Raw genomic sequence first — 12,077 nt, 5'->3', positions numbered from 1 at the left:
TGCAGAAGGTTGAAGGTTTAAGGTTTGTGCCCCAGACTGGACCAACAGTCAGAGGGTGTTACAATAACCAAGGAAAATGTGCAGCAGAGACATCTGCAAATAATTGCCCCTCTAGTTTCCTCCAATAAGGACAATAAATCAAAGGCCCTATCTCCTACATCTTCTCTGTACTGGGTGGCAGCCAACAATAAGAACCCACACACTTCTTGCAAAGAGTAGGGAACATACAGTAGCTCTTTGTGTTGTGGTCTAGCATTGTTTCTAAACAATTCCTAAATTGGGGGCACCCAATAAAATTTCCCTAAGAACAAATTGTAAACTGCTTAATGCTATCTGGCCAAAGTCCTCCACAAAGTGTTGTAAAAAGCATTAGAGCATATTGATATAGAGATTCTGCTGTACATGAATAAATCCATCTTTACTATTATCATCATCAGTCATACCTTGTGAATGAATCCAGACAATCCAAAAGTCTCTGCCTCATTACTTCAAAGTCTGCTGTAACCGTTGGTTCAGTAGATGATGCATTCCTGGATGGGCTGCTCTCAAAGAATTCTCGCATTACCTAGTAAATGTTAACATAACTTGTGCCAGTGGTTGAGACAAGGTCAAATTTAGCATAGAAGGACAGGTACATGTACATGTATGACAAACTGCATACATGCACATGAACACCTGTCCTCTCCTGGTCAGCATGAAATGAGAATGTACTGAGAACTTACTTTTGTCTCACTACTCATCAGCCAAGTAATGAGTTTAGGTTTTGTTTCTCAATCTATTCTGTTACCTATGACATACACTTTACAATTATATAGTTAACACACATTACGATATACATGTGTATAACTTTTTTTGTTTTATAGGGGATTTAGAGATGCACAGACTGATTCTTATGCCTTACTGCACCTTAAAATAACAGGCGCACTGTGGAGTTGATAGCCAGATGGCAGAAAATGCTCTAAGCTGCTGTTAACAATGCCACCCTCTAAGGCCGGAATCAAAATTCCTGAAGGATCACAGGTAAAGTAGCCTGACTTTTGTGGGTGCTTGGAGAAAAAAAAAGCCACAGAACTGTGAAAACAAGCAGTAGAGCTTTACTGCTATTGAATAAATGTTCAATCCTTCAGCTTAAAACTGCTGGAAAACTATCAGCAAAACTGTGTTGGACTGCATCACAATTTATTGCAATTGTATCACTTTCATGTCTCTACTTGTAAATATTTGTTAATGATCAACAACTGAAGGCAGCAAAAAAGAGGTTTGGTAGGCCCTGAGGATCAGAGAGTTTGTGGCCTAAATTTTGATTTTGTAAGCTATTTTTATTCAAACATGGAGATTATTCTGGTTTTCCTTGAAATTGTTCTCCTGATACAAGTAGTTATCAATATATAAAAATTGACATAAATTGTGTAAAAGCACAGTACCTTGACAGAGCTGAAAAACATTTGCACATATCATGAAATTTCGCGGGTTCATGCTTAAAACCATGACAACAGTAGACTAAAATGGTAGAACCAATACATTTTGGACACCATAGTCTTATTTCTGCACACTTAATGAAATTTAACAGCAAACCATGGTATTTTGATTGCAACAAATGCATTTTGCATAGATTAGGCTACAATAATATGGATAAAACAGTTTCAATGGATGAAGGACATTAAGCTGGCTTTCAACATTCTTAAAACAACCACCACATTTATTTGTTTTTATGGATTCATAAACGTATTTCTGACATATGCAGACCTTACATATACGTGTACTCAGCTATGTCCAGACAAATGTAGTTGAAAAATGCAGGATAAGCATTATTGGTCAAAGTATAATAAAATTTTAGGTTTTACCTTGTCAAGTTTAAACAAGAAGACAGGTTTTAATGAATTCCATGGAAATCTGTGGCAAAGAATAAAATAATATGTTTTTTTCACAGATAATGTCTAATACATGCACTAGAAAATTTCCCTGACAACTGTTTGCAATCAAACTATACGGATGACAGAAAGTTTACATAGAAAAGCCATCTCCAAAAATATATGTACTTTGTGACAATGGTTTAACTTTCATACTGAAGAGAGAATGATAACACTTTCAGCAGTGACCTCAAGACAGTTCTACAACAATGTTGGACACAAAGGTACACAAAATAAAAATTTTGAAAAACAGTTGAAGTAATTTCTCGGTAGTGCCTAGCCCAGCCTGTAGTTCAACTGTGTGATGATTTTAGGCACTCATTATATAGCAACCATTTTGTGATAGAAGATTACCAAATAATGATTTTGGAAAAAAAAAAAGTTGAACTTGGGGCACCAAATCCCACCCATAACTCCTCCTGAAAAAGCATGTCCACATTCCAGTGACATAGCAGATCCTTTTTTCCTCATTCAATGAACAGTCTGAACTTTGATAGTGTTCGCAATGGCTTGAAAAACATTCAGCAGTCACTGATATACATGTATACCAGCATGTAGAAAATTACTTAAAATTTTCCCTCAAGTCAACAGATTTACCGGTAAATTCACCAATGTTTGGAACTGTTAAGACAGGCTAATATGATTTGTATCCTGAAATTTACTTTCCAGAAGGTTTTACCTAACAATTTGGTGATTCATGATTCCATGGTGCAGCAATTCTGCTACAGTTCAAAGTGAATGCACAACATTTCCAGCCATGCATTCTGCAGTTTAAAAATTGTTTCTGATGGGGAAGTCTTCCACTAAAACTTAGTTTGACAGAGCTAAAAACGCCTTCACCAAAGTAAAACTAGGTCATATGGGAGAATGCCTACACCAGCAGCCACAACGAGAATGGCCAAAGAGTCTATCGATTGCAGAATTTAAATGAATAACATGGCCTGCTTATCTCTTTAGTTGCCAAATATGAGTAGTTGAGAAGTTTCTATGTAAACAACAGGAGGAGAGGGTGAGAGCTTGGGGCTGGGTGGAAAAAAGACGGGGGGGGGAATGTGATTTGGGAAGGTGGGCTGGCTTAATTGGAAGAAGAAATGGGTATAATTTGCAATTTGACTTGCAAGCAACAGGAAAGTGCTGATCAATGGCCATGTATGTTTTTCCAGACTCATTGCAAGAGAGACCCTTTCAGCAGTTTTTGGGCAAACCACGTTTTAAATCCGCTGGCCGGCCTATCAGCCAAATTCTGACTTGAAAGTAGAAGGACAATATTGCTGCCGGCGTGCAAATAGTAAACATAGATTTGACAGAAGCATGCAATCTTGCCGGCTAATCCTCACCTTTACGACGGAAAATATCAATGGATCAAAAATTTGAATTAACTATACGCGAGAGAACCTTGATCGTATTCATTAACAAACACATGCGGCCTTCTGTAACAAAAAATTAACATCTCAAAAATGACATTACGTTAGCTACAGAATTATTTGACAGATGAACACTTACAAGACTCTCCCTGTCTTGGCGATGTACAAGAGCATGTCCTCTAATTCTTGTGTAAGGACTTTCTCAGCATTTGTTGCGCTCTCGAACTCTGCCGGACAAATCGTCAAAAGAACCGCGAATATCAAAAATGGTACATTGAGAAAATCCAATTTCATTGCCCGTAATTCACCCAATTTCTCACTGAAACTTACCATGCAGTGCTTGAAGGATTTCTTCATTATTCTCCATCGTTTTAATGAGCATCGAAACAGATTTTCGTTGACGATTACCACAAGAAATGTTGCGAAAAATTAAAATATTCCAAACTCTGTCTGAATCGCGGACAACAAAAATGGCGCCATTGAAATTGACGTCATAGTTTCCACCGGAGGTAGCCCTTATGTCTCCATATTTGGAAGAGATTTCAAAACAAGTTTCTAACACGAAATACGATTGGTTAATTTATGTGAGAAAACCAATCAAAAACACCGTTCTTTAGGTGAAATTTCTTGCTTACAGAGGATAATTGGCAATTTCCAAGATGTCGACTAGCAAAGGAGATACGATGTTTGGCGGCTCAAAACTTTCGAGTTTGGAGGACGATTTCAGTTATGGAGTCACTGTTGCCCAGACGAACATCAATATCCGTCTTGGTTAGTGTTACAGAATGTTTCATAGCTTTTTTTTCCAATGACGATTTTCGTCAGAATGTTTCTCTCCTGGAAGATCGATAGGGAGTTTGAAAGTGAAACCCTTTTTGTTTGATGATGACTTACTGTTGTTACTAGAAATTGTGAAGAATTTTTTTTGAGAAGAGAGCGGAAATAGCCAGATAGATTTTAAATGTTTACACATTTTGAATCAAACTAAAATTTTTGTGTTCTTATTCTGAAGATGAATGATGGTAAACATTATTTCTGTGTACACGTCATTTTTTATATACCTCGTTTGGAGTTTTGGTAGATTTTCGCAGTTCTTACTGTATTTTAAGTGGGCTATGATGAATTGTGCAAAGCAAGCTCTTCTACTTTTTCGTAACATGAAACTACATGTAGAACACATGATAGTCACTGTATATATGTTAATTTTGTGGGAAGGTAATAGATGAGCACATAGGCTATTATTATTTTCACCTGAAACTTCAATAAAAGCAAAAATAATTAATATTCCAGTTCTTCAATGCGTAGTTGCTTGCTTGCTTTATTGTTTCCTCGGAAATTTTATTAGCGGTAAGAATTGTAGAGGTATTAATTTTGTTAGAGAGATTTTCTCTTCTATGACCTGCAAGGCTTCCAGAGCAACACAGCAGGGTCTTGAAAGCACCCCTAATTTTGCTTATATACACTGTATGCCTGTCTAGAACAAGTTTGGTGGCGTCCATTTTATTACTAAATTGTAATCATCATTTATTGAGGTTATTCCACTATTTAACTCCCAAACAAATTTGTAATTCTTCTTACTGTCAGCCATGCAATTCTTGTAATGTTTGTTGAGACAATTTAGTATTGAGTCAACTAATTATCTCAAATTGATATTATTCTTTATTCTTAATACTTATTTGGTTGATATAGTGCTGATATCGTAAGGATAAATTCTGTTTTGGACACTCAAGGGAGTTAAAGGGTTAAGTCAGTTGTAAATATTGAAATATTTAAATACAGTAACTATAACTGGGCTATTATTAACTTATTTTTCCATAAATTTCACTTATGTTTGAAATGAGCTGTTTACTTGGCTAAAATATTGAAAAGATAAAACCAAATGGTCATCATCAGGATAAATCATTTCTTACCCAAATGATGACCAAGTGTCTAAAATGTTTAGTTTTCTACTTTTTAAAACATTTTGGCCTTGTAAATGCATGTAGTTCATTTACATGATTATTGTTTGTCTAAATGGCTACATGTGTACAGCACATGTTAAAAATTTACAAAAATTTTACTTTGCAGCATTTGTGTTACCCTATAGTACATATCTATCTTTGTCTTACTTCTATTTATCATATTCTATTAAAACTCTCATGCCCCTATAGTTGGTTAATTAAACAAACAAAGCAAACAACAACAAAAACAACAATAAAAAAAACAACAGAATCATCAGTCTGCAGACCTTGGAGAGGATGTTGGCAACTACACTGAGAATATAAAAATCAGCCATGCTAATGCATTGAAATTTTGGGAAATTTCTATCTGATTTATTCCTGTTTACTGAATTGCTTATTTACTTTAAAGCAGCATCTTTTTTCAACAATTCAGCTAAAATTATTTTTTTTTAAATCAAGCATTTGTTGATGGAAAAACTTTTCTTTTTTTCCTACAGGTTTCCTCAGAAAGGTTTATGGCATTCTTACTGCCCAACTTATGCTCACCATTTTTGTGGCGGGAGTATTTATGTACACAGAAAGCATCAAAACTTTTGTTCAGGGAAGGTACTGTGTGGAAAATCTATAATTTCAAATTGTAATTGTTTGCCACCCAAGAGTGCTCTCTACATCTTAAAAGTCTGTAATGCAGACAAGGGAGGAGAATGAAACAAATTATCAATTAGGGAATATTTTTATACAAAGCCAATTTCCCAGCACCAGCTACTAATTGTAAAGACTGTGTGGTTATCTGTTGATAGAATCACTCTGCAGATCTTTTGGTAACTACAGATGTACAATATACTTGTCACTGTCAGTATCATGCTATTTTGTCTACGCAGTGTATGAGCCTTATGAGCACTTTCATTAATTGTTAAGTACTTAGTTGAAAAAATTCCCCAATGAGGGCTGTATACATTGGCACAAGCATGGGTTGAAAGTCCAGTGCATAGAAGAAGAAGTACTGAAGAAAGATAATGGGTGTCTGCACATGGCAATGATAGCATAGAGTTCCAGAATGATACTGTTTCTAACTGTCTTCTGGTCAAAGGTGGTTTGAAAGAGAAAAAATTTACCAATAGAGACTTTCTAGTGCACATTTAGAGAAATTATCCTCATATTCATCATTTCTATTTTCTTGAAACAATGTCTCTCATAGACCTGAGGTTTTGATGATGGCATTTATCCTGTCACTTGGTCTGCTAATTGGACTGATGTTCAAGCGCAAAGAACATCCAACCAACATGTACCTTTTGGGTGCATTTGTAAGTTTGAAATTGAAATTGTACTGTAAAAAATATCAGTTTTGGTTAACCCTTTGACCCCTAAGAGTGACTGGCATCTAATTTCACCGTATAATATCACCCCTGAATCACACACTAAGGTAACATGAACAAAGGAAATCGTCACCACCTTATGGAGCTCTTGATTTTGAAAGAAATTCTCTGTGTCAGCAGCTTAGGAAATGTATAGAGTACAGTATGGAGAATATACATGTATATGTTGTGGTTCAATTTTATCCTTGGTTAAAATTGTATTCTCTTTTGTTTTTGGGTATTGTAATTTATGATAATGCATTTGAAACAAAGGAAAATAAAATTGAAATCAAGGAGAAAATTAAACCACAACATATATAATGGTGGTAGGGTGTAAAGGGTTAATGGTCACCAAGCTGACTTGCTGACCCCTGGTTTCTCTTGAAGCTCAAACATTTAGGGAAACTGAAAAAGGTCACGTTATCAGAAGCTTAGAGTAAATGAAAAAATTTCATTGAAATTTGGGGAGGAAAGGGGGGGTTTATTTTATCATTATTTATAAAATCAACATTTTAATCTAATTTGTTACAAAACATAGAGGCTAAGAGAAGTTTATAACACTGCACCTAAGTTTAATTTATGCCTTTCCTCTACCACTAAAACCCTTAACTGGACTGACAATGTTCTTGTATTATAAGAAAGAATTTAAAATGGATTAACAATACAAATAAACATTTAAAGTAAGACTCAGTACCATTTGGTTTCACCTGTTGTGTATTGAGACAAACATGGTTTCAGTAACTGAGCTGAAAGAATATTTAAATAAGCTGAATAGAAATGAAAGTTGGTGGCCAGATTGAGTTAAGAAAGTTGATCAATGACTGAAGTTGAGGGGAAACGGTTCATGGTACCTGTAGATTGGGGTGCAAGTCAGTGAGGGTTGGAGTTATTAGGAGTCATTTGTAATTATACAAATATTCTTAGAATGGTGCATTTTATTTCAGACACTATCAGAAGCTTATACTGTTGGTACACTGGGTAAGTTTTGACATCTTGATCTTACAACCTAAGTGGTACTCCTATATCCTTGCCATGGGTATAGAAACACCTCCCACAGCTAGTAGGCTATGGGTAACCTTATAGAAGGCTTTCTATTACAATGCAGGCTAAAGAAAAATTAAAACTTAGGCAGGGTTTGAGACTAAATCAAAATTGCTGCTGAAGGAAAAAAAAAACTGAATGGTATGGGATTGGGTGGTATTTCCAAAAAAGAAAATGGAAAAGTTTGGGTAGATGCCAATTTTTTGTTTTCCCTATCACTATACTATTTTTTTTTAAAATTTAGTTTTCTTATCATTGAGAGATTCCTTTCTTGTTGTACTTTTGTGGTCAAACTGTGTAGTCTTGAACCCACTAACCCTTTTGGTAGAGCATGAGGTGCTGTTTGATGAAAATAGTGGCAACTGTACACCTTCCAAAATGGCACCTTGTGTGTGTACACGTGTATGGAATATCAATCCTCTATCTTTGTTGTGTTATTTTTCCAATTGCTTTTGGTTCCTGGCATCCAGTAATCAATCTTTTATACCACAAGATTTCTCAATCAGATTTAAGGCAACTTGTTTCACTGGTGGAGGTTTTCCTTTATGCGATTCTGGTATCACTTTTATAGTACCAATAGACTAAACCTTTAAATAAGACAAAAAAGTAAGTAAAGATAATCTTTTCCATTACAGTTACATTTTATGACCAAGTGCTGGTGCTGGAAGCATTTGTGCTGACTGTGGCAACAACCACAGCATTGACAATGTACACAATGCAAAGCAAGAGAGACTACAGTTCGTGGGGTGCTGGGTATGTTTGTTTGTTGTATTTTTTGTCAAGATCAAGATCAAGCTTATGGATACAAACTGAAGCTTGTGATAGTCAATTCATAATCACATGCAGTACTGTAATCAAACATTGTATTTCATCTTTATGAATGGACATCCCTAAATTGTCTTTTTACCTATCACAATAAATATAGGTTAATTATTTGTATTAAGGTATGAATGAGGTTGGGGTTTGGACAATCAGTGGACACTTAACACTATTCTATAAGCAGGTAGTTTGTTTAAATGAGATGAACAATTTTCCAGCTTTCAAAGCTGGAAGACTTGACGCTAATCCTAAAAGGCATTAATAGCACAGGTCTCTGTTGTTTTCAGGGTGAAGGTGATGAAATCAACATTGATAGTTCCTTTTTTTTTTGTCTACAGCCTGTTCACTCTTTTGTGGATCCTCATTTTAGCTGGGTTTCTGCAGGTTGGTTTATGCAGAAGCAGGATACTTGCTTTAGTAAAATATGAACTACTCTTACTTTCATTCTGTGCTATATCTTGCGAATTGTTATCAGTTTCGTGCTAAAAACAGCCAGTGCTTCAAGTTGCTATCAGTTTTTTTTCTTTGAAATGATGCAAAAATGGGGATAAAAATACTGAATGGATTTATTTGGGATCACGTACCAAAATTACTTTCAAACTTAGACTTTTTGAGCTTCTTATTTATTTCAGGAGTGTTAATAGTGTTTTGACCGATCAATCGGTTTTTAGAGATTTGGGATTAGGGTAAATCTAAGCATAATATTGCTCAATAGTATTTTTTTTACATAATTGGCAAAGGGACATTCTCACGTTATGTCTAGATATTTTTTGATATGATGTGTGTTCTTCTGTAAACAAAAGAAGCATTTCAATTAAGTTACTAATTGTTTTATCTCTCTACAACTTTGTTTTTCAGTTTTTCTTCCACAGCGAGACCTTTGAGCTTGTGTATGCCATAGCTGGCGCTCTGCTGTTCTCAGCTTTCATTGTGTTTGATACTCACATGTTAATGCACAAACTTTCACCAGAGGAATACATTTTGGCGTCAATCAACCTCTACCTGGACATGATCAATCTCTTCATCGAGATCCTGAGAATCCTAAATTCTATGAAGAAGAACTGATTAATTTAAAATGGCCGACACCCAGCCTTTTAAAAAAAGGCTCTCTTGCAACTGTCTCTTGGTTAATCTTACTATTGTATTTCCTGCTGTGGAATGATTCGTGCTAGTTTACACTGTAGTTGAAGGTCAAATGATAATAAGTTAGAAAGAGTTTTCAATGTATTAAACTTCTCAGCTTGGGGAACTGTAGGATGAAAATGCTATGTACACTAAGGTATTGTTTGAGGATTTTCTTTGCAAATTATGTTAACATTTCCGCGTTGTTTCCTTGTTTAGAGAAGTTCAAATTTTCAATTACATGTAACAGCTGTAAAGGGGTCTTGCTTTCAGCAAATGTTAAAACTTTTTATACAACGCGTCAAATAGTTTACTCGGTAGTGATTTGATTTCAATGCTTTAGATCTGTGAAATGAAGAAATAAAAAGCGGTATTATTGTCAGCCTGTTTTTGCATGTTTGAATAGATGTTTAGGCTTGTGGCCTGATTAGCTAGGTGCTGGGAAAGAGGAGTAGGGGCTTTACTTCCTCTGTCTAAATTCCCCAATATTGGTTGTAAACAAGGTGGGGTTTACTAGAGGGTGGAGAGAGTTGCACAAAGACTATGACCACCTGGTCGTGGTAGTGCGCCAGATCGTATCCAGAAAGACCAGAAAGTATTCGGACCATTGAATGAAAGAGCTGTAAGAATATTAACCCAAACGACCCAAATGGCGGAAACGGTGAAAGTCGTCAAATTTTGGTGTCATTTTATGCCGTCCGAGAAGGCGTGAATACAAGCAATGAGCCAGTACACAAGGAAAAGTTTTGTGTACCAGTTAGTGGTACACAAAATTTTTTCAAGGTCATTAGAAAGACCTAAACGAATTCAAGAGCCACGTTATATCCTTTACTGACATGAAGAAGATGTCGCACAGAAGGGGATTGCGCAAAGCTTTCACATAAGTATTGCCCGTGTATCAAAGAATAGTAAAGGTAGACGTAGACATCTACTCAATTCGTAAGCAATACTCCAGGAGCCACGAGTGGCCACAAATTGAAAGATAACCAAAGTTCATACTAGTTCACGCGAGATAACTAATGAGCCATATATGAATTCAAACTACGAAAACAGTGTCAAAACTACGACTACTGACTTAGACAACAAACTAGGATGTCTGCGATGCTCAGACGAACACCTCAGATGTAAAATTGAAAAAATAAAAAATCTTCGTGAACAGAACTTCGAAGGTGAGGCAAACAACAAGCTATTGGATGAAGAGGATACTCATCGAAGCAAATTGAATAGATTGTGTTGAAAATCCTGATTCTTTAATTATTATTTGTTTTACTGTGTGCGATACTTGTAAAGTACGATTTGATATTGCGGTACGAAGCCCGAGTAAGCACTCTCGGAGCGTCTGGTTTCAACAAGTAAGTCGTCTTTATTTAAGTCGTCTTTATTTTACGTCACGCGTGATTAGTTAGAAAAAATCTCCGTGATGCGCGATTTAAGAGAACATTCAGCGTGATGTGTGATTGGAACCCCCTCCCCCCTCTTTGCCACCCCCTTAATAGCCGACCGATCAGAAACGAGGGTGCAGTTTGCCTAAGTAAGACATCAGAGTTTACAGCAGTATTTTCCGTGATAAAAGCTCATGGCTACTCGCCAGGAGGTGGTGGAAAGGCTACAATCCTTACCATATATGAGTTGCTTAAAACGTGAATTCATGGGTGAAGTGGATCGCTGTGAGCGGAAGTAGGAGGCTATTTCTAGGACTCGTTTGTGAAATTTTTAATTCAGTTCGTCAGGGAGAATTTGAACGTTTTCAATTTCATTTATTTATTTGTATTTTATTTTTTTGGCGGGGTTATATTTTGTAGTTGGATATTTGTAAATATTTGTTTTCAGTCGAATCCCATCTTCATCCACTTCTATTTGGAAGAATAAATATCTGTACATTCATTTCGTGGCGTAGAACTTGCAGCATTTATCTACAGCAATCATTTATTGAAATAATAATCCTTATCACAATGTCATTGCTGGAAAACCGAATTGATATATTTTGATTTGCTAATTCCATAAACCCCAGCGAAAATCAGTCAGCTGATTGCGAAAAACTGCTAGTTTTTGTTTGAGTGTTTTGGCCTTATTTCAGTCTCCCTGTACAGCCTGTGGAAGGTGCGCAAGATTGTTATTATTATTCGCACAGTTGACATTTCCTGGAAACAGATTTACATTTGGTCCGCCGAAATTGCGGTGAGTTACGTCAGCGCTCAGGATTTCTTGCAGTTGTTGTACGGTTATTTGTTGTGTATTAGATGCAATATGTGGTAAGTTGCCCCCAATGACAGCAAAACTTTCTATGCCATTATCACCCACGCAGCAACCAGCGGTCCACATTGAGTGTGGTATTACTATACCTGGATTATTTCCTCCTAATCGCTGAATTGCTGGACCCAGGCCGAACCCCACGGGGTTCGCATGGTGAAGCTGAACGAACGAGGGGTCAGTTAAAAGATATCACACTCCATTCCTATGCGCTTGACTGGTGCAAGTGTTTCGAGCGTACCTCCATATCCTCATCTCATATCGGGACCATGAGCC

At 36.4% G+C, this 12,077-nt stretch overlaps 2 protein-coding genes across 2 annotated transcripts in view; one reads left to right on the top strand and one right to left on the bottom strand.

Moving 5' to 3' along the window:
* Positions 1-3,754, bottom strand: part of LOC131768638 (serine/threonine-protein phosphatase 4 regulatory subunit 2-like) — a 9,438-nt gene extending 5,684 nt beyond the window's left edge. Inside the window, exons 1-4 of the mRNA XM_059084359.2 lie at positions 3,605-3,754; positions 3,414-3,501; positions 1,845-1,893; positions 444-565 (exon numbers count right to left, since the gene is read on the bottom strand). Coding sequence (XP_058940342.1) covers positions 444-565; positions 1,845-1,893; positions 3,414-3,501; positions 3,605-3,656 — 311 coding nt within the window. The 5' untranslated portion in view covers positions 3,657-3,754. The remainder of the gene's footprint in view (positions 1-443; positions 566-1,844; positions 1,894-3,413; positions 3,502-3,604) is intronic.
* Positions 3,755-3,909: 155 nt separating this feature from the next.
* LOC131768636 (protein lifeguard 4) lies at positions 3,910-9,933 on the top strand. Its single transcript, XM_059084358.2, has 7 exons — positions 3,910-4,045; positions 5,712-5,820; positions 6,413-6,518; positions 7,514-7,547; positions 8,246-8,363; positions 8,768-8,813; positions 9,288-9,933. Exons 1-7 carry the CDS (start codon positions 3,934-3,936, stop codon positions 9,492-9,494), a joined length of 732 nt encoding a protein of 243 aa, XP_058940341.1. The 5' UTR covers positions 3,910-3,933; the 3' UTR covers positions 9,495-9,933.
* Positions 9,934-12,077: the final 2,144 nt, after the last annotated feature.

This window comes from Pocillopora verrucosa, chromosome 11 (genome assembly GCF_036669915.1).
Source record: "Pocillopora verrucosa isolate sample1 chromosome 11, ASM3666991v2, whole genome shotgun sequence".
NCBI lineage: Eukaryota > Metazoa > Cnidaria > Anthozoa > Scleractinia > Pocilloporidae > Pocillopora > Pocillopora verrucosa.
The sequence above is the reverse complement of the archived record's forward strand: the minus strand, read 5'-3'. Positions and strand labels throughout refer to the sequence as shown.

Excerpts from the sequence above, each read along its gene's own strand:
- LOC131768636 (XM_059084358.2), top strand. The coding sequence starts at position 3,934 with ATGTCGACTAGCAAAGGAGATACGATGTTTGGCGGCTCAAAACTTTCG. Across the intron at positions 5,821-6,412 it reads AAAACTTTTGTTCAGGGAAG|ACCTGAGGTTTTGATGATGG; the intron begins GTACTGTGTGGA and ends TGTCTCTCATAG. Across the intron at positions 7,548-8,245 it reads TTATACTGTTGGTACACTGG|TTACATTTTATGACCAAGTG; the intron begins GTAAGTTTTGAC and ends TTTCCATTACAG.